This window comes from Archocentrus centrarchus, chromosome 12 (genome assembly GCF_007364275.1).
Source record: "Archocentrus centrarchus isolate MPI-CPG fArcCen1 chromosome 12, fArcCen1, whole genome shotgun sequence".
Lineage (NCBI taxonomy): Eukaryota > Metazoa > Chordata > Actinopteri > Cichliformes > Cichlidae > Archocentrus > Archocentrus centrarchus.
The window spans coordinates 22,196,696-22,217,575 of NC_044357.1; the positions used below are offsets into that span (position 1 = coordinate 22,196,696).

Sequence of the window (20,880 nt, forward strand, 5' to 3'; positions counted from 1 at the left end):
CTCTGGGAGGGGTGACCGGGTCCCCTTTGTTGCTGTAAGCATTCGCTTGTCTGTCAGTTAAACTGATTAATGAACGGGTCATTTAGAGAAAACAGAAGTAGGGAGGCTTTAACTGTAACTGCAATTTTAAAAATGTATTATAAGTGTGCAGACTAAAGCGATTGAAATGATGACAGCTGAACTTATTTTTAAGCTCATGAAGACGTTTCACCTCTCATCCGAGAGGCTTCTTCATCTTCTGCATTGCAGGGTGGCTGATAGTTGGTGTTGTGCGATGATGGTTGTTCACAGAGGACCAAAATTGCCTCCTTTACGCCTCTCTGAAACCATCTGTGTTCTCTGTCCAAAATGTGAACATTAGCATCCTCAAAAGAGTTTCCTTTCTCCTTTATGACAGCCACCATCCAAGGTAACAGCCCCACTCGGGGCTGTTGTGGAGCAGGTCGTCTACCAATCAGAAGGTCAGTGGGTCCCCAGCTACTCCAGTCTGCATGTGCTTGGGCAAGATACTGAACCCCGAGTTGCCCCCGATGCATCCATTGGAGTGTGAGAGTGTGCAAATGTTAGACAAGGCACTGAGATATAGAAAAAAAGCATCTGTATGAACGTGCGCGTGATTGGGTGAATGAGCCCTGTAGTTAAAAAGTGCTTTGAGGTCTCACATAAGTACCGGTCTATTTAGCATGTACAGCTGGGTCTCGTCCTGATGAGTTGGCCTTCCCATGTTGTTGCAGGCATCTGTGGAGTCCTCTTTGCAAATCCTCTGCACCGCTTTCAACATGTTTGGATGTTTTTGTCTGAGGGTGTTACGACTCCCCGTCAGCTTTTAGAACTGAAGAAGCCTCTCGGATGAGTGGTGAAACATCTTCATGATCTGCATCTCAAGCCATTAAGAATACCATGACCTGGATGATTGAGGACCTACACAATAAAGTAATGTTATCTTTATATTTAGGACAGTTTTAACTGATCACACACTAAAGCAGGGATCCTCACATCCAGGCCTCGAGAGCCGGTGTCCTGCAGGTTTTAGATGTGGCTCTGCTTCAACACACCTGAGTCAAATATAGAAGTCATTAGCAGGACTCTGGAGAACCTGACTGCATACTGAGAAGGTAATTCAGTCATTTGATTCTAGTGTGTTGGATCAGGGACACATCTAAAACCTGCAGGACACCGGCTCTCGAGGCCTGGATGTGAGGATCGCTGCACTAAAGGTAAAAGGCAGAAATGATTTGTATATTTCAGCTGTGTGGCAATTTAAAAAAAAATATGTCACAGGTTATATCTGTGAATCCTTGATTAGAGCTCCTGCAGGTGCATTTTAGGAATTTAAACATATTTCAAAATGGCCTACTGAGGTTGATTTCCAGGTCACAGGCAGACAGAAAACAAACTCAGACTGCTCCTTAAAAATGACCCCATATGCTATTCTGCATTCCCACTAGGTGACAGTAAAATATGATATTTCCTGTATCTGATTCCAGGCATTGAGAGAACCAGAAAAAAAAAAAATCATGTTAAAGAACCTCCTCGCTTTATTTGAGCAATGAGCATTAATCTAATGCATAGATATGTGAAGAAAAACACTTTAACATGCTCACTGCTGCTACAGTGCAGAGAGAAATGTTGACTGTGACATGACCGGTATGTGTCACTCCACGGAAAAGAGAAACTACATGAGAAGTTTCCTTTGCCCACATGTTCAGATCGACATGCAGGAGTCAGGACTCGGCGGCAGTTTGAGTTGTCTGTAATGTGCAAAAAAACAGGAAGAGGGAGATAAGCATCGTACGCCGTTTTTCCTCCTTCCACCCTTCTACTCGATCTCATTGGAGGTTCCCACGGTGGCTCTGATCTCTATTTCTGCAGGAAAAAAAGAAATCAGGAGGTGAATCTGTTTTTTGCACCTTATCTTTCTTTGTAGGACACTTCATGTTATTTACCTGGGCAAGGTCCACCTTCCAAGATAACATCATCAATGGAAATATCACTCCTTACTGAAGAACCTCTGATGGCTTCAAACACAATCTGGGACAGAGACACAAATAAACTTTTAGTGTTTAGATAAAGTAAGTTTAGGTCAGCAGTGGGCACCGTTTTCCCCCTCAAAGAGCCTCACTGTCCACATACTGAATAACTGAGAGACTTCATGAGTTTGACGAACACTGAAGATTATTTTAGGTGTTTAAAAAAAAATCAAGAACCTTCTGTTATGCATATATTGAGTCAAGTTAATGACCCTCTTCTTTTTCTTGATTTAGGTTCTCAATCTATTCTGGCCCTCCCGCTTGGACATGCAGTCTGCACAGAGTACAAACAGGCCCAATTCCACTGAGCCGTCAGGCTGGCAGGAGAACGCTGATGCTGAAGGCGGAATATTTCAGGAGAGGTTGTCAGACTCGGTTTGTCTTACCGAGATGAAACAGAGGCCAGTGTTTCCACGACACAGTCCCATACAGGCTACTTTGTTTCCTGGGCAATGACTCTATACCTCTGCTTGTGTGTGGCTTCAAAATGACAGGGTCTTCAGAAAGTCATTGAACTGAAAAGAGGCATGAAGTTATATAAAAAATATATATATCTTTCTCTGTGCCAAATCTCAAAGTGATGGAGAGTTTCATCACAGCAGAGTCAGGGAGGCCATTCTGTGCCGATTTCTTTCCTGGTTTTTAAACAGGACGGAGTTTGCTAAGGTCCTTAATGGCTTGTGAAACATGTTGTTTTAAGTGGTTAAGAGGCAACATGTTGAGGCCTCTATGTGGACCACATTGTGTGTTAGAAGACTTTATGGGTTATGCAACAATAATATTGCATTAAAAGGTGTCAATAAACGATCTTGGCCTTAAAGTGATCCTCATTTCTCAGCGTGACCCCTTAGTGAAACTCAGTTCAGTGCCCCTGCGCTGCTCTTCCACGAATGAGTCATGAATTGAGGGACATGAGGATGTTAGCCAAATGGAGAGCACCCAGTATCGGCATCCACCATCATCTTAGTCTAAACGTTTCTGTGTTAAGGAGAGTTTTTTTTTTCCATGCTTGCCTGATGCTGGGTATCACACTGGTACTCGACTTGGGCCTTCAGCCACGCGATGCTCTGCTCGCCGCTTCTCTGCCACAGCAGCTCATCCTTTCCGTACTTGTTGATATGAACGTTGAGCCGGCCTGTGCCCGAGCCATACATGTGGTAGAAGAAGCTAACACAGAGGGGTCCCCTGGTTCCCCTCACGGTGCGGGACAGCAGCCGGGCATTCTGACCAGGCAGCATCGGCGATGCCTCCATGTGCAGGTAGTATCCTGTGGAGCACAGTGTAGGTCGAGGGGGGGTTAGGTTCATATATTGACTGACCTAATGACTCTAACAGGAGGAGAGGTGACTCACCAATTCCTGCTGTGTGGTCCCCTCTGGGTCCGGTGTACGAGGTCGGGGTGGGTCCTCTCCTCCTCTCCCAGTCAGCAGCGTCTCTTTTCTTGTCCTGAGTGTAACCACACATCCCTGCTTCAAAGTCACAGCGTCCGGGGAAAAGAGACAACAGCAGGCCTGGAAGAGGAAAATTCACACAGCTGACATTTTAACTGTATGATACTCTTGCTTATAGTATTTTTCTTTGCAGTGACACATTGGGTTCACTTTTTTTTTAAGAACAAGGTCATAAAATAAAAACATCTGTGTTTTTATGATGATTGTTTTAGTTACCTGCCGTCAGCTCGCAGTCCCCGAGGCTCACGCTGATGTCATCCAGAGCCACAGAGCCACAGTCCCAGAAGCTCCTGCAGGTGCTCAGGAAGACCACCTGAACAACAGAGGACAAACCAGTGGAACTGTCCCAGTAAGAAACCCATCAGATCATCGTAAACAGAACTAAAAACACTTTGTTTGAGCTGCTGCTCGTGTCTGTGGCCTCTGAGAGGAAAAAAATGAGTCATGAGTGAAATACTGAGCCAGTGTGGCTTTTATCCTTTGAGCACTTCGGTATCTGAATGACTTCATCATGCAGGCCACATGATGATGATGATGATGATGATGCTGTCCTACAGCAGCAGTAAATAAAAAGAAACCCTGTTTATCCTGTTTATCTTTCATTTCTTTCTTCAGTTTATTTTTTCTCTAGTTTAATCCTCTTCCTGGGTTGTTTGTTCTTACATTTTTCAATCTGTTGTTCTTTTGTTTTTTTTTCCATATTTTTCCACCATAATTTTCTTGATTCCTGCCCCCTCCTGAACATCACTTCCATCCATCATTCCTTGCATATTTTCCTCCCTTCTTTCATGTACTGATGCTTGTGTAGGTATTCCAACTATTCCTTCCTTCACGTCTTTCTTTTCCCTTTATTGGAGCCCATTTTTTTCCATTGGCTCTTTCCTCTTCCTCTCCTTCCTGTCTTGCTCACTCCTTTCCAAATTGTAACCCTCCATCCTTTCATTTTCTCCAGATTCCCCTCGACTTCCTCCCGAGTCCAGATCTTCTCTGGCTGCTGCTCGACTCCTGCAGCAGATAAACGGCCAGGACCTGATCTGTTACCCTCCTTCCTACCTTCTCCACCGTTTCTTCTTCCCTTCTTCCTTTCAAACATTTCCACTTTTACTCCTTATCTCTTTCCTTCTTTTTCATCCTCCCTTCTTTCGTCGTCCTTTCTGTCTTTACCTCTTCCCTCTCTTTTTTTTATTCACCTCCTTGTTCTTTTACACCTGCGTGCTTTTTTCCACTTTCTCATGTCTGACCTTGGCAGGCTGTGACGTCTGGAAGGTGACGTCCGCTGCGATCCAGACTCCCCTCAACCTCTCTGCCTGAGTCCAGATCTTCTCCTGGGTGCCACTTGGCTGCTGCAGCAGATAAACAGCCAGGGCCTGGTCCGTCTGGTTGAAACCTGCACTTGCCAGAGTTATTTCTGGTTGGTGAATCATTCAAGTCAGTTCCAGCAGAAGATTCGCACATTCACTCAAACGCCACCATGCAGGAAAAAAAAAAAAATCGTGACATATATGAATCTGTTGAGTTTCATGGTGCAACTCACCCCTCAAGGAGAAGTAAAATCTCAGACAGTACTTCATGTTCCCGGGCAGAGTTGGACCGATGAGGCGGCTAACGTAGCCGGAGCGTGGGCCCAGCCGGGAGTGAGCCAACAGGAAAGATCCTGGAACGAGAAGACAGCATTTTATTTTCTTGCTAACTCTCTCTTCCTCGGAATCTGCTTCTCATGATTCTTCCCATCCCCACGCACACCTGGTAATGATCTGCTGCTCGACTGTTTTTCAGTGGCAAATTGTGCTTTGTTTGCATGCACGGATCCTGCTGAGCTGACAGACGTGCAGCCACCATCAAAATTTTGGCTCAAATGTGGCGGCTTTGATGTTTCTTCACTTCCACTGAAAACAATACCAGACTTATTTTTATAACTCTGTGGTTCACTTGGTTTAACAGCTACAGGACTGTGCAAAAGTCTTGTGCTACCACTCATTTCTTTATCGTTTGCTTCCAAGGAGCAGTAGTTCTCCAGGCTTTCTGAAGGTCATTCAAGGTTTTTCTTTGACCTTTGGCTGCTTTTTGACTAATTTTCAGTCAGGTGCAGTTTTCTCACCTGCACCTGTGGTGTGGTCTCCATTCCTGATTATGTTGGGCTTCACGGACACTCTCCTCCACGGTGAACTCATCACCTGGTGCTGGGTGTAGAGGCAGAAACCAGACTCGAAGTCACAGTTGGCGATCGAGGGGTCAAAGGTCGGCTCTGTAGAATAAATGCACAGAATCTGCAGGTTATTGTAGGACAAACACTTTTGTGGCTCCTGTTTCAGTCCTTTAAAATAATTTGTATTTGATTTGACGTCAACATTTGTAGACCCCACGTCTTGTGCAGCAAATGGAGCCAAAACATTTAATTATAAAATGTATTGTTTTACTGGTGACATTAACATTTAAACAATAAGTGGCTTTGTTTGCAACTCACCGGTGTCTGTGGTGCAGAATTGTGGAGAAAAGGAAATGTCGTCAAGTGCAACACGCCCGCCTCTTGGACTGTTAAACGCCACTTCAAAGACCACCTAAAGGGGACGGGCAGACACATGGAGACAGACACTGGTTTATACTGTAAGGTAAAGACCCTACAGTATTAGAGAGGGAACCCCTGGGATTCAACTCTATAAACAGCGCTTGGCAAAGGTGGGGAGAAAGACCTTCCTTTTGACAGGAAGAGACTTCTGGTTTGGGGGTTAGGGGGTAAAAGAAAACACAAAAGAGCAGTATGGAGAGACATTTATCAATCTAAAAAATGGGGATCACAGCAGTGAAATAAATTAAGCAAGCGTGTGTTTTAATACTATGTAATTTAACTTTGCTTTGGTAAGAAAAAGTGTTACCTTCTTTAAAAGTTACACAGTCTTGCTTTGTTTGTGGAGAAGTCATCGTATAAGACTTCAGCAGGCCTTGAACTGACCTGTGCTGAGTACGGTGCCTTCAGGTCCACCTGCACAGGTATCCACTCCCCAGGAATCTCGCTCCAGTCATTCTGATTCTCCAGCCCTGCCCTCCACAGCTCCTGGTACTGACCCAGCTGATCCCGGGTGAAAACAGAGAACAGGTTTCCTCTCTCTGCGCTGCGCCGGTACTGAAAACTCAGGCAGCCGGACATCGGCACCGTCGTCATTGGAGAAACGAGTTTGGCCACTTCCTTGAAAGTCTTGCTGTAGATGGAGTCCACGTACATGAAGTGACCTGAGAGGGATTCAGTCGGAGAGTTTTCTAGGCTTACTTAGACCAAGCAAGCACTGATTTGGTGATTTCTAGATGTCTAGACACATTCATCAAAGTCTTTAAGCCTTTTAGATTATATCAAAACATTATTCCCACAGCATTCAAATTAGTGCTCTCTAATCTGACGATGGTCCTAATTACAGCTTTAAAACTTTTTATAATGTCTGAAAAATAAAACCATCCTGGGTACATTTTGAATGATGTTCACCACTCATGACAAATCAGAGCCAATCACACAGGAGAGCTCATTACAGACATTTATAATGTTTGTAAAAGGTGAGCTGAGCCGATCTGGTGGCAGAAAGCGAGCTTTCTGCAGCAGTCTGTAATTTGTGGAAAAATCCAGTGGTCTATACCAGGATCAAGGGTATCAACATACAGCCCAGGGGCCAGAACTGGCCCTCCAGAGGATCCAGTCTGGAACAACTCAATTGCTTTGCAATGTGTGAAAATTGGAGTACGCAAGTTTGGAAAGATATTGATAGTCAAAAATATTCTAGATCTCAAAGTTGTTTATTTTTTCTCCCTTTAAGACTTATTTTGGCACCCTGTGATGGACTGGGCCCAGTAACAGTAGGGATAGGCTCCAGCCCCAATATGACCCTGAACCAGATATGCAGTTAAAAACATAGATTTATTTATTTTAGCCCCCCCCCCCCGTTTGATGACTACAGTGGAAACAGACTGGAAGGAGGTGAGTTAGAGATGGTAACTATGTTGCTTTAGGAAGCACCAAGCTGTCAGTATGTGGCTTGTACCCCAGCTAAGCTACAGAGGAGCTTCTAGATTTATTAAGTTGTCAAAAAGATGAAAATAATAGTTTTTAGTTACAATTTTCAGATTGTAATCATAGACAGTTACAAACGCTGGGCTCAGTCAACGTGACGTCACCAATTGGGTTGTAAAGTCTTGTTAATGCTGTCGTTTTGTGGTATTCTGAAACTACATGTCAAAGTTTTTTGGCAACTACTCTCTCCCCTCACCCCCAACCAGTCCCAGCAGATGACCCCCCCTCCCTGAGCCTGGTTCTGCTGGAGGTTTCTTCCTGTTAAAAGGGAGTTTTTCCTTCCCACTGTCACCACCAAGTGCTGCTCATAGGGGGTCGTTTTGACTGTTTTCTCTGTATTATTGTAGGGTCTGTACTTTAACAATATAAAGCACCTTGAGGCGACTGTCGTGATTTGGTGCTAATATAAATAACATTGAATTTAATTGAATTTACTGAAACCCACTTGAAATTCCAGATTCCTCAGCGATAAACAACTAGTGTTGTACAATAATAGTTTTGAATATATTTTGTAGCTTGTGTTGTGCATGTAGTAAATTACAGCCTTGTTATTGATATGGTGCAGTGTTTTGCTCCTGCAGTCACCACTCTTGCACTTTCTGAAGTTTCATGCTCTCATCTGACTCAGGTTTAAACATTTCCATGTTAACAGTGACCTTAATTAATCAGAGATTTTACTGTATGAATTTGCAAATAAAATGTGTTTTTTATTAAAACAGGGTTGACACAAAATTGTGCTTTCTTCAGGAGAACATACCACCATTTAACAAGATTGCAGCTCATAGTAAGTCTGCTTTGGATGGTTAAATGGCTCATAATCAAAATCTCTGCAGAGAATATTAATGGGATTTTTACTTTTATAATCTCATATTTGCACTCTGTACAAGCAGAAGTGTTTTTGCAACTACAAGACTCACCCCCTGCTGGCCATTAAAAAGAATGCAGGTTTCACTTGGCTACAATATTGTGACCCAGAAACTTCATCCATTATTTATATCTGAGACATATTGATGAAATTTCACTTTTTAAGGTATCCTTAATCATTTGCACTTGTATAAATATACTTGTACTTTCACCCACGTGAGATTAAACTATGTGGTATATGAACTAAAATGAGTTTGGATTATATGTATAATGCACTCTTACTCACCTGTCCTGTTACTGTATGTGTGATCATCTGGCATATCATTGTTGTATATTTGGACCCCGCCTCCTCCCACATACCAGTTTACGTTGGCATTCCACTGGTTACTGTATCCACACAGGTGAGACTCCTCAAAATCACACTCTAGAGGCGGACAAATGAACAACAGACCTGCTGTTAAGGGAACACATGTGAAAGTGTTTTCATGCTGTTGGAACTTTGTAATGTGTGTTCATACTGTATGTGTCTGCACTGCATGAGTTTGAGGATCAGGGTGCAGGTGGTCTTTATCCAGATGTGCACATGTGGAAGATGTTTTTCTTTTGGTTTTAATCAAGATTGTGTGAGTGATGCGAGCGTGAAGTCACCGACCCAAGCAGTATCCGGGGCTGATGTGGATCTCAAAGATGGCCACGCTGCTCCCATTGCTCGGCCCAGGTTTACCTTCGATGACGACCTAATCAACGACACGTGCTCAGTAATCCCCAGAAGTAAAGTCCGGCACGGGAAACGCATCATAAGAGGTTACAAAGAGTTCATCCATGATGCATGCTGACATCTAGTTTTGTGTTCAAAAGTCTGGTTTGCTGTAAAGTGGCGTGCAGAGGACAGAATGACACAGGATGATGGAGAAGATGCCCATTTATAAGATATGAGATTGTGCCTTTTACACGTGTGTGCTAAGGTGGTTTGGGGGGAAAACACTGAGACTGTATATGCAGCAGATGTGCCATTAAGTCAAAAAATATCTCTAAAGTGAGAACAGTTTAATAATACTTTGTGGGTTTATTGGAGCATGCTCAGAAAGCATTCATCTCAAGCATCGTGTTTCCACGTCGAGTCAGTAAATCATCAAGGTTCCTGCAGTGAACTATGACTTAGTCATTCTTTGTCTTATTTTCTTCTCCTGCCTCCTGTGTTTCCCCGTCTCTGTCATCATGTTCAGTGTTAACCTTCATCTCTGAGTCTTAGTTATGTCTTACAGTTATTTCCTGTTTCAATTATGTGCCTTGTTTTTGTGTTTACATCCTGTCTTTGTCTTCCTTCTTTTGCGATTGTCTGCCCTGTCCTCATTGTTTTCACCTGCTGTTGATATTTTTCACCTGTGCACAGCTCCCACCTGTTCCCTGTTATCCAATCATAGTGCTTCATTTGTTCACTTGCAGATTTTGTATTCTGTTCTTTTGTGTCTCTCTGTAACCTGCATTTGGGTCCTCTCATCACATCCTGACATTCTACAAAACCGTTTTGCATGAACACAAAACTTCTTTTTTTTTTCAGTCTAGTGGAAACATCTGAAAATACGTCTTAAAATGGTTATATGTCCACATGTAAATTAGTACAGTATATTTAAATATCAAAAAACATATAATACAAAAACTTACTCATGCAAGTAATCAGCTGAGGATGTTTTGTGGTGATATTGATTAGTTTAAAAAATGCATCATTGAGTTTTTCAGTAAAAATATGTTCAACATTAAAATCTTTGTTTTTTCTGTAGTCCCATTTACAGATGCAAAAATTTCCAGTTGTATTCCTGTTCTTATTTTGAAATATTCTATAGAGGGGGTTTGTTCATATCATTCAGAGATGATGATTAATTTATAAAATATTTTATTATGAAACAGATGACAATTTTTTTTTTTTCTTTGTGATGTTCTAGCACGTTATTTGTTTAACTGTTAGGACGTATTTGTGTCCCTGCACAGCACCCATACTGTCTACAGATGCAGCGTGCTGCCATTAGCTGATGACCCTTCACGTTCTCATCCAATGGTCACTTCTGCCTCCAGAAAAACAACACTGAGCCAAGTAATACCCATTCTTGGCATGATGTAACACCATAGCAAACTAACCCTGCCTCCATTCTAAAGTCAGGCAAACTTTTGTTTCCAGTAATTGGGTGAATTTATTACGCTGAGTGGGAGTAAATAGAATACTTTAGTAGTCAGGGTGAAATCTAAACCTCTGGCACATTAATTTTCTTCACCCAGGTCTGAGCTGAAATGTGTTTATGCACCGAGGGGCCTGCACATAGCACAGGTCTGGCATACCCTGATGTAGGTCGCAGACCCTGTCAGAGTCAGCTCTACCTCTGCGTATAGTGTAAACACATGCTGTACTATTCCCAGAGTGTTTAGATAATTACAAGCATGTTTCATATTGGCCCCAATTTAGGTCTGCATGTGTCATTTTAACCTATATGTGTCTTTTCAATGAGAGATGGAGAGGTTTTCTGTATATGTGCAGCAGGTTAGAAAATCAGCTGTCAGACACTCTTTGAATACATTTTTACTATTATTTTTACATGCAGTTTGCTTGTTTTCCCTCATTAGTTTAATCTGTGAGAAGGTTGAACTTAAGGGCAGTGGGATTTCTGGTAAGATCACATCTTTATTCTCATAATATTGCTAATTCTTTTCTTGCACAAATAGACCTACACTGGGGGGTTTATTTTAGAGGATGAACATTTTCCATTTTGGACTTTTTATATTTTATGGGCAAAATTATATAAACAATTTCCAGCCTAAGCTGTTTAAGGTCTCTTAAACAAACAAAGATTAGATAATATTTGAAAACCATTTTACCCTATAAGGCTTGGCATTGTTCTGCAGGTCAATGCTTGAGACCACCCAGCTGTCAGAGGGCGACCGGCTGCTCCACAGCGGCCTGTCAAAGCTGTTCCCCTCGGTGCGCTGCAGGACCTCCAGGCTTCCTGACTCCGTGATCTGGTAGACAAGCCTCAGGCAGCTCCAGTCATCATGCTCCAAAAGGGGACTCAGCAGCACCCCTGTGATCTCTGTCTGTGGGTCGGCACCACCACCTGTGAAGTCCTCCTGGTCCTCATTTCTGGCCGCTTCCAGCGTGACAAAACGGCCTGAACAGACGAATTAGAAATACAGCATTTCATTCATTATGAACAAGGCATGAACAAGACAGTGTATATGACACCCACAGGGCTGCAGAGCACCAGCACTATGCACTACGGATCTTCACAACCCCTGTTGTTATACAAACCTTTAATGTGTGCACCACATATAAGTTTCTCAGGTTATTTAAGTGTACCTTTTCTGCTCATTTCCAGCTTCATATGTTTTATTCTTCTAAAGTGGCTTTGCATGATTCATAGTGATACTATAAATTATTACATTAATCATATTTGTCTGTTACTGGGTCTTCAGATCTTCCAGTCTGAAACTGGCTGTTTTAGCTCCTCCCCCTTGAAAGCCACCCACCCCTTTAAGCTGCCTTCCTTCTGATTAGTTACCCCACACAAACAGAGAGTTTGAACATCTGGTGGGTGGGGCTCCTGTGCCTGAGATGACCGTATAAGGAATACCACCTCTTTCTGACATCATACAGAGCCAAGAGTTGAAAAAACTGTCTGAATCCGAGCAGATGGAAATCTGAACTTTTGGCCCAGAATGATTACTTTTACATAAGATGGGCACATTATTGGAAATTTTGGCAGCCTTTTAAATCAGCATCTGCGACTCTAACATTGTTAGACCCGTGACCCTGAAGAGGAGAAGCGGTAAAAAAAAATGGATTATGGGATGGATGGAAAAAAGTTAAAAGCTGGGTGTTTTCTGGGTTTAAAGCAAATCTGACAAACCAATAGTGGAATAAGTCTCTGAAAACTTGCTGCTGTTTGTGGGTGAATTTGTTATTGTTGGTTTCTGTATAATAGTGCCATGGAGATAGTTTTTTTACTACACACTCAATACCAGCTAGAAGCATTTGTCAGCTATAAAAGTAATTGGGAAGATAGAACCTTAATGAGATTTCAAAGAAAATGGGCCAGAAATAAAATGATGTGCAATGACAAAAACATCACGATAATAGGATACCCGGATGCACCAACAGAAAAGGAGCTTGAAGGTTAAACTAATCATTATTATAGCTCATAATGGGAATTCAGCCCAAATGTTGCCACTCTCTGCAGTGTTTCTCATGGTGAATGCATTTCTATTTTCCTGAATTTTCCAAGACATTCAGGAAGAAAAAGTTTTGGATTAAAAGAACATGAAATATGGAAAATTATTACCACCCGTTCTTTTATATTTCTCTTCAAGATTGCATAAACAATCAACACCACAAGTGCTTGACACAAAGGCCCAGATTTACTGAGCTGGGCAAATTAGTGGGACGCCACAATTGCACTGCTCTTGTTTTTGTTCTGCAGGCTGTGAGAGGCTTTTTATTAAAGTTGGTATTCAGACCTCTAATACTTTTCAGATCTGTCTGAGTCCCATAAATTTCTGCACTTTGACAGATATTTCAGTTCAGATCTGATACTAGAAAAACTGTGTGCAACGCTAAGACACATGTAGAAAAGTTTTCAGTAGTAGCAGCCGGGTGCTGCTAATCAAATGCACTTTGTTAAGTGCATTTGATTAGCAAATTTCAGCAAATTCAGCTAATTCAGTGCAAGGTTAAACTATGCAATGTTTACACAACTCGGTTAGCAACTTAAATGTCGAAGGTCATGACAGTACAATCAGAAAACGACTGACTCAGTATGGCTTAAAAAGAACTTGGCAGGTTTGAAAAGCTGCATCTGAACAAACTGCAATAGTTTTAAAACATTATCTTTTGGACTAATAAGACAAAATTGGAGCTTTTTGTCCATACTGCACAGTGCCACCTTTGGTGAAAACCCAGCACAGCATATCGGCACCAACACCTCACAACAATAGTCAGGCACGGTGGTGGAGGTGCTGATTTGGGCTTGTTTTGCAGCCACAGGACCTGAACATGTTGCAGTCAAATGTGAGGCCATCTGTCTCACAGGCCTAAACTGGGTCACGCAACAGGACAATTATTAATAAATAATTCAAGTTATTGCTACTAAAAGTGGTTCTATAAGCTATTGAATCATGGGGTGTGCTTGATTTTTCCCAGGACTGTGTATCGTCTTTATTTTTCACTTGATTGTATATACATTAGTAAATCTGACATAAAGTCACAAATTCTGGTTACTAGTAAAAATTGTGTTACTAACTGTACTTTTTATACCATTTGTAGCTTTTTAACAAGCAAGCTAGTCTCTAGCTTGTGAGGTAGGTGATGCTGCCTGATTGTAAAGTTAGATTAGCTGATCCACACACTGCAGGCACACTGAATCATTGAGCTAAATGCTAAAACATGTGCTAACAAGCAAGAGAGGCCATGTGTGAAGTTGAAAACCCCACCATTGAATATCAGGGGATTCACATCCATATCACCTTTGTTGTTTTGGAAAAACAAGATCAAAATCCAAGCAACGGTTTGCTTTTAAATATTTGGAATTGTAAGATGTGTTGGACCCAGCTCCAGCAACGGGACAGACAACACTGTATTTTCTGAGCTGGAGCGTGTTAAAAATCAGATGGTTTACTGGACTCTTTATCCAGAAGAAGTTATAGAAAGCTCAGATTTATGGGTTGTGACATTTTGCATCAGGATTCATGAGCAAAGTCAAGACACTCTGAGTCGGAGCATCATAAAATCCACCTCAGTAACTCTTTTCTGCTCCAGGGCCCTCTGAGCTCTTCTTAGTGGTCTGTCATTTATTATTTGTCCCTGTGGAATGCCCTGCTGCCCCAGGGTTTCTAAACACACACACACACACACACACACACACACACACACACACACACACACACACACACACACACACACACGCACAGAGGTCTGAGATCATTTCAGTTTGGACAGTTCAATGTTTCTTCTTTTTTTCCGGTAAACTGCAAATGTTTGTATTTAAAAACTGAATCAACAGAATTTAAAACCTTGGCGCACTCAGAGTGATGCAATGTCTTCATTAGATTGTCCCGATGCCCTTTTTTGGTTTAAAGCAGGGGGGGGGGAAAGAAATCACATAAAAGTGCTTCGTACATACATTTGACATGACTTCAGTGCTTCTGTGTTGGCTGCACAGAGCAATGAAAGGGAAAGGAGTACCGGAGGGAAGGAGACGAAATGAGCAGGAACTAAGCACACCATTAACGCGCCAACTGCACCAACCTTTCTGGCAAGCCGGTGGCATTAGCAACAAAGATGAAAACAGGAAAACACAGAGTATCCCAGACAGAAGCAGAGCAATTTTTAGACAAAGTAGGCTATGAATATGGATCATAGTGGGAAAAAAGTTGTAATTAGAGGTTTTTCTAGCAGGGTCTGGAGCAGCAAGATACTGCAGTGATAGAAATTCTGCTTAACTATTTCAGAAACTAGATGATCTTCCCTCTCAAATGATGCTACATTAAAAAAAACAAAAACAAATTATGTCGAAAGCTTTTTGATTTTGGTGGTCTAAGTAGGTGAAAATTCTCTAAAAAGTGCCGGACATTAACCTAACCCAAACCTTACCCATAGCCCTAGATGGGGCACTGGCAATCTGATGGATGGTAAGACATTGTTTGTTCTCAATCATCCTGGCCATGGTCATACTCACATCTGAAAGGCCTCTTTACTTCTAACAACTGATGAAGAGTCCCAGGTATTCACACCTTAGCTCATGTGACCCTAACAACTCACATAATGACAGGGTGGGTCAGGGACTCAGAACCACCCCACTCGAGGTTAAGTACATGGGACTGAAGAAGGCTTTCGGATGAGAGCTCAAACATCTACAAAAAGCTAAAAGAAGTCCAGTTGCCTTCAATTCAAGCATTTAAGATGGTAAGAGGTTAAAAGATTGAACTAAAACTTATTATCAGTGAACCATACAAAAAACAAACATTGCTGCCTTCTTTGGGCCGAATATGATATAAGACGGACTGAAGTAAAGCGGGAAACTGTCCTGTGGTCTCACAAATCCTTTGGAAATGCTGGATCCTCTGTGCTGATAAGAAGGTGGTGAGTCTGGATTGTTACTGGCACACACTTCTTTAATCATCCATGATGGTACAGGGCAGCATCAGTGCACATTAGCATGGGCTATTTGCACATCTGTGAGGGCACCATTAATGCTTAATAATATCTACAGGTTTTGCAGCAACGTACACGACCACTTGCCTAATATTGTATTGCTCCCCCTTTTGCTGCCAAAACAGCTCTGACCCGCTGAGACATGGACTCCACTGGACCCCTGAAGGTGTGCTGTGGTATCTGCACCAAAATGTTAGCAGCAGATCCTGTAAGGTGCGAGGTGGGGCCTCCGTGGATCGTCCGCCACATCTCACTGATGCTCAATTGGATTGAGATGTTGGGAATTTGGAGGCCAAGTCAAAACCTCAAACTCATTGTTGTGCTCCTTAAACTGTTCCATTTTGTTTTGTGGCAGGGCGCATTATCCTGCTGAAAGAGGCCACGGCCATCAGGGAATACCGTTTCCATGAAAGGGTCCATGTGGTCTATTGCAATGCTTAGGTAGGTGGTACGTGTCAAAGTAACATCCACATGGATGGCAGGATCCAAGGTTTCCCAGCAGAACATTGCCCAAAGCATCACACTGCCTCTGCTGGCTTGCCTTCTTTTCCATAGAGCAGGGGTCTCAAACTCCAGGCCTCGAGGGCCGCTGTCCTGCAGGTTTTAGATGTGTCCCTGATCCAACAGACCTGAATCAAATGGCTGAATGACCTCCTCAGTATGCAGTCAAGTTCTCCAGAGTCCTGCTAATGACTTCTATATTTAACTCAGGTGTGTCTAATATAGAAGACACATCTAAAACCTGCAGGACACCGGCCCTCGAGGCCTGGAGTTTGAGACCCCTGCCATAGAGCATCCTGGTGTCAGATTTTCCTTAGGTATGCAACACATACAGAACCGTCCATCCACGTGATGTAAAATAAAACATGATTCATCAGACTAACCCACCTCCTTCCATTGCTCTGCGGTCCATTCCTGAGGCTCATGTGCTCATTGTTGATTCTTTAGGCAGGTGACAGTGGTCAGCATGGGTACCCTGACTGATCCGTGGCTATGCAGCCCCATACACAACAAACTGTGATGTATTGTGTTTTCTGACACTTTCTGCCAGAACCTGCATGAATTTTTCAGCAATTTGAGCTGCAGTAGCTCATCTGTTGGATCGGACCACACGGGCCAGCCTTCGCTCCCCACATGCATCAGTGAGCCTTGGCCCCCCATGACCCTTTTGTGGGTTCACTGCTGTTCCTTCCTTGGACCACTTTCGATAGATACTGACCCCCGCAGACCGGGAACACCCCACAAGACCTGCAGTTTTGGAGACGCTCTGACCCCGTCGTCCAGCCATCACAATTTGGGCCTCATCAAACCCGCTATAATCCTTACACCTGCCCATTTTTCCTCCTTCTAACATCAACTTTGAGCACACAGTGTTCACTTGCTCCCTGATATATCCCACCCACCAGCAGGTGCCATGAAAAGAGATAATCAGTGTTATCCACTTCACCGGTCAGTGATCACAGTGTTATGCCTGATCAGTGTGTGCTGCCATCTAGATTATATCTTGCTTATTTCAGCAAAAACAACAGTGCTACACTGTCCCAACTACAATCTACACCTGCAACTTTTAAAAAATGTGTTCCTGCAAAATGATAACATATCTCACTTTTAAACACTGATGCTGCTGTTGTGTTGTCCAGTTTTCAATTAAATATGAAGTTTAAATGATTGATTTTTTTTTAAACAATGTATCTACAGTTTTATGAAAGTGACATGTTGTGCATTGGCCCTGTGCAGAGCTTAGACACAGCTTTGCATGCACTCATCTACGTGTTGAAGTTCTTTATTGTTATGTGGAGCAAGTGTCAAAAATATGCGGAACTGCAGGCTAGTCTTGGTTTGGCTGTTGTTGGTCCTTCAGCCTTCAGAGGAAAACAACAAACAAAAAGCTGAAGTGGAACTGAATATTTAAAAACAATAAAAAAGTGCTGTCTGTGCTTCTCTGCTCTCATTCCCTTTCCAGTTCAGGCCAACTTTTTTAGCCAATCAGCGCACATCCCCATGCAGCTAAATGCTGGTGGTGTTGGAGGACTGCACACAAGCATGTCTGTGCAGGTTGCACACCCATAATCATCCTTCACTCTGCAGAGCCAAATACTTACGGAAAGAATTGGCATATCCTTTTACCCCTTTGACACAAACACGGCACCACGAATCCTGCATAATGCACGATTTATGCTTATGCACTGAATAGAGGCAATAAAGTGGTTGTTGCCATTGCCAGCATTTATACTTCTGCTGGTGGCTGGTGGAGTTCTCGTCCAGTTCATTTGAAAAATGGCAGCAGAAGAAGTTGCCAAAACTGCACTGAAGGAAACTAAGTTACTGAACAGGTCAGTCACAGTCGTTGGGAGCTGCACTGATGTGACGTGTACTTACACTGACCGATTAGAAGCATAAATCCTACTTTAGCCACGATCACTGGCATCCCCAAGCCTAACCCAAGGCAATCAGAATGTGCAGTTTAGGGGATTTTATTTAAAAAAAAAAAAAAAGAAAGAAATTGTTCTTCCAAATCTTGGCAATTAAGAATCAAAGAAAATCATTTTGACTCACACACATCAAAAACTACTTACAACCCCCTCTCCCCCCACCCCCATACCTTACCAAAAGTCATTTATGCCAATTAGGATTATCACCACTGATCTAGTCTTCCACATTTACATGTATTAAATAAAGTATTGTTAAATTTATGTATGGATCAGTTTTGTAGAAATCTTTGGCGATAACCTATCCCCAATCCTTTATTTTGGATGAAGGCAAAAAGGCTTTGATATGTGTGAGAATGAGTGTTTACTTTGATCCCTGATCGCCAAGACTTTGGAAAACAACTAAAAAAAACCAAACATTCTGATCATATGGGGTTAGCATCATCACCAGTCATCACTTAGACCTTGAAAGCTTAAAGCAGGCTCATCCTCGTGTCACTACTCACATGACGAGATCCAGCTGCTGGTCCACCAAGGAAATACAGTCCAAGACGTCTCAGTATTTTGTGCGTGGACCACACAAGAGTGTACAACTGCACATGTGCTTGTACTGCATTCTTTAAGAAGTTGCATTGTTTCTGCAGCAGCAACCAAATCATGCACAAACGATAACCTTCATTCATTCATCTGTTGGCTTTGATCACGTCACATAAATAGACGGTGATACAACCCAGATACTCAGATAAGGGGCGTGTGCAGCATTCATTCATATCAGCTGCGGCGGTACCAACCCGACTAAATGTGTTATTTCACTGGCTCCAGATGTTCAGAGATGCTGCAATCAATGCAGACCAGATGGGCTTCTTTTCACCGGACTGCTTTGACGGTGCAGCCAGAACCATTAAAACCAGCACCAAAACTGTTATTGAAACATCTTCAAGTCTACACTCTGCATTCATTATAAGCTTCTGCGCTAAATCTGTTTTAAACATCAGAGCTCTGAAAGTGTAGGGTGCCATCATTTTAAGTACCATCTTCATGCAGGGTCCAGCTCATAAACTCTGCATCTGACGTGTATCCGCAGGTGTTGGACTCAAAGTTGCAAGAGCCTGGCAGCAGCTGGTTGTGGGCTTGGATGGCGACTGAGAGAGAAACGGGCAGGAGGAAGACATTAGAGAGAGGTAATGGTTAGTATGAATCATTGCAACTGGCATTTATAAAAACATACCCTCATGCACCAGCACTGGCCAAAACGTTAAGATGTACTCACCAACAAAAGTGAAGAGGTAGAATGGAAGCATTGCTGCTTTCTACGAGGAAAAAAGCCCTTGTTGGATAAAGGAAAAGCTGAAGTAGTAGTCCTCTTTCATTCACAGCCGAAAAAATGCAAGATGCTGCTGCAAAGTTTGCTTTTGAAGACTTCTCTCTCTCTCGTGTGTCGTCTGAGTGTCTCTCCAGCTCGCAGACCGGCAGCACACTTTCTGTGGGGAAAGCGGGGAGGAAAAAAAGAGAGGAGGAGGAGGAGAAAGAAGGTGACTGATGGGCTGATGTTAGGCAAAAGAGGGAGCAGGGGAAAGAAGGAAATGAGGGGGGGGTGGGTGGGGTGGGGGGAGGAGAAGACGAAAGAAGTGAGAGGTGAGGAAGAGAAAGTAGGTGATGAAGAAAATAAAGAATGTATGAGGAGGAAACTGACAGTTCTTCTCTTCTGATCCGTTGCCCTCGAAGCAGATCCAGCTGTTAGAGGTTAGATGTCTTGTTTAAGGACACCTCAGTTACCCAGTTCAACCCCCACATTGACTGGATCAACGCTTAGGCTTGTATCTTCCAGTTGAGACATGAGCCTAATGAGTGAGGCAGTCCTTATCAGAGAACAACAACTGAGTCAGTAACTTTTAAAAATGGTTACAATGACCAGTGTTTGCAGTTTTCTTGCAAGCACCATAATGATGGTGTGAACAGTGTGACTGTTATCTCTCAGAAAGCACTGCAGAGTAATGGATCCAAACCATGTATACTTACTGTTGGCTCACTAAATCGCTGCACTCCTTTCAAGCTTACATTTTTGGCCGTGCGCACTATCAGTGTGCTATGATAAACTGTTAAGCAATACTGCCCTATGAAAGATTATCTAATGTCGTGAAATGAACCTTAGATGCATTTGTAAGTGTTCTCCTCTCTGTGTGTACTTTGGTCTTCAGTGGTCAGCAACTTGCAGAGGTGTAGAAAGACTTTGCTTTTTGGGGAGCTGTGGGGGCTGTTGCTGCAACCTTTGAATGTATGTCATAAAGGCCTAGAATCAGTCTTCATAATTGCATTTATTTAAATTCAACAAGAGAAATCCTTTCAAAGAAAAGGGTGTCATTTATTCAAAAAATGTGCACAATTAAATATTTTGGTCTCTGATGAGACGCGACATCAAGGCTCAGTGTGTCAGATGGAGGCAGAAGATAGTGAACGAACCCCCAGAAAGAAATAAAAGAGCCGATCTCACCACGGCGTGAAAACTCTAGAGTACACAGCATGCTACGACAAAGTTACAGCTACTTGAAACTGGCTGGAGGGGCAGGATAGATGATGAACTCATAAAGCAAAAACATCAAAAAAGGATGAATTATGGGACTTTCACTGTTTATTCAATGTATTATTTAACTATGATTGTTTGCTTATTAACTGGTAAACCAAGCTGAGCATCTCTGGCCTGATAAGGATCCAAATCAGTCAAGCGTACTCTGGCTTTTGGGTCACAATTTTCACTTAATCCGCATGAGCGGTGACAGTTTTGTCATTTTCCTTTTCTAGATGCTCTAATTTAACTCCAGGGCAGATTTTCTCTTGCAATAATGTGCACAAAGGGGCC

General features: G+C 42.7%; 1 protein-coding gene across 1 annotated transcript; it reads right to left on the bottom strand.

Annotated features, from left to right (window-relative positions):
• Positions 1-1,520: 1,520 nt before the first annotated feature.
• On the bottom strand, positions 1,521-19,541 carry LOC115789292 (MAM domain-containing protein 2-like). The gene is made up of 15 exons (XM_030742638.1): positions 19,294-19,541; positions 19,055-19,165; positions 11,268-11,557; positions 9,052-9,136; positions 8,686-8,823; positions 6,432-6,709; positions 5,946-6,039; positions 5,580-5,726; positions 5,016-5,135; positions 4,723-4,868; positions 3,698-3,794; positions 3,383-3,541; positions 3,044-3,297; positions 1,947-2,031; positions 1,521-1,866 (listed from the first exon to the last, which is right to left on the bottom strand). Exons 1-15 carry the CDS (start codon positions 19,322-19,324, stop codon positions 1,820-1,822), a joined length of 2,082 nt encoding a protein of 693 aa, XP_030598498.1. The 5' UTR covers positions 19,325-19,541; the 3' UTR covers positions 1,521-1,819.
• Positions 19,542-20,880: the final 1,339 nt, after the last annotated feature.

What these genes read in the sequence shown, in the direction of transcription:
- LOC115789292 (XM_030742638.1), bottom strand. Translation starts at nt 19,324, where the DNA reads ATGCTTCCATTCTACCTCTTCACTTTTGTTG. An exon ending in CTACCTCTTCACTTTTGTTG is followed by an intron (nt 19,166 to 19,293) that starts GTGAGTACATCT and finishes TTTCTCTCTCAG; the next exon opens with TCGCCATCCAAGCCCACAAC. An exon ending in CACATACAGTAACAGGACAG is followed by an intron (nt 6,710 to 8,685) that starts GTGAGTAAGAGT and finishes AATCCCTCTCAG; the next exon opens with GTCACTTCATGTACGTGGAC.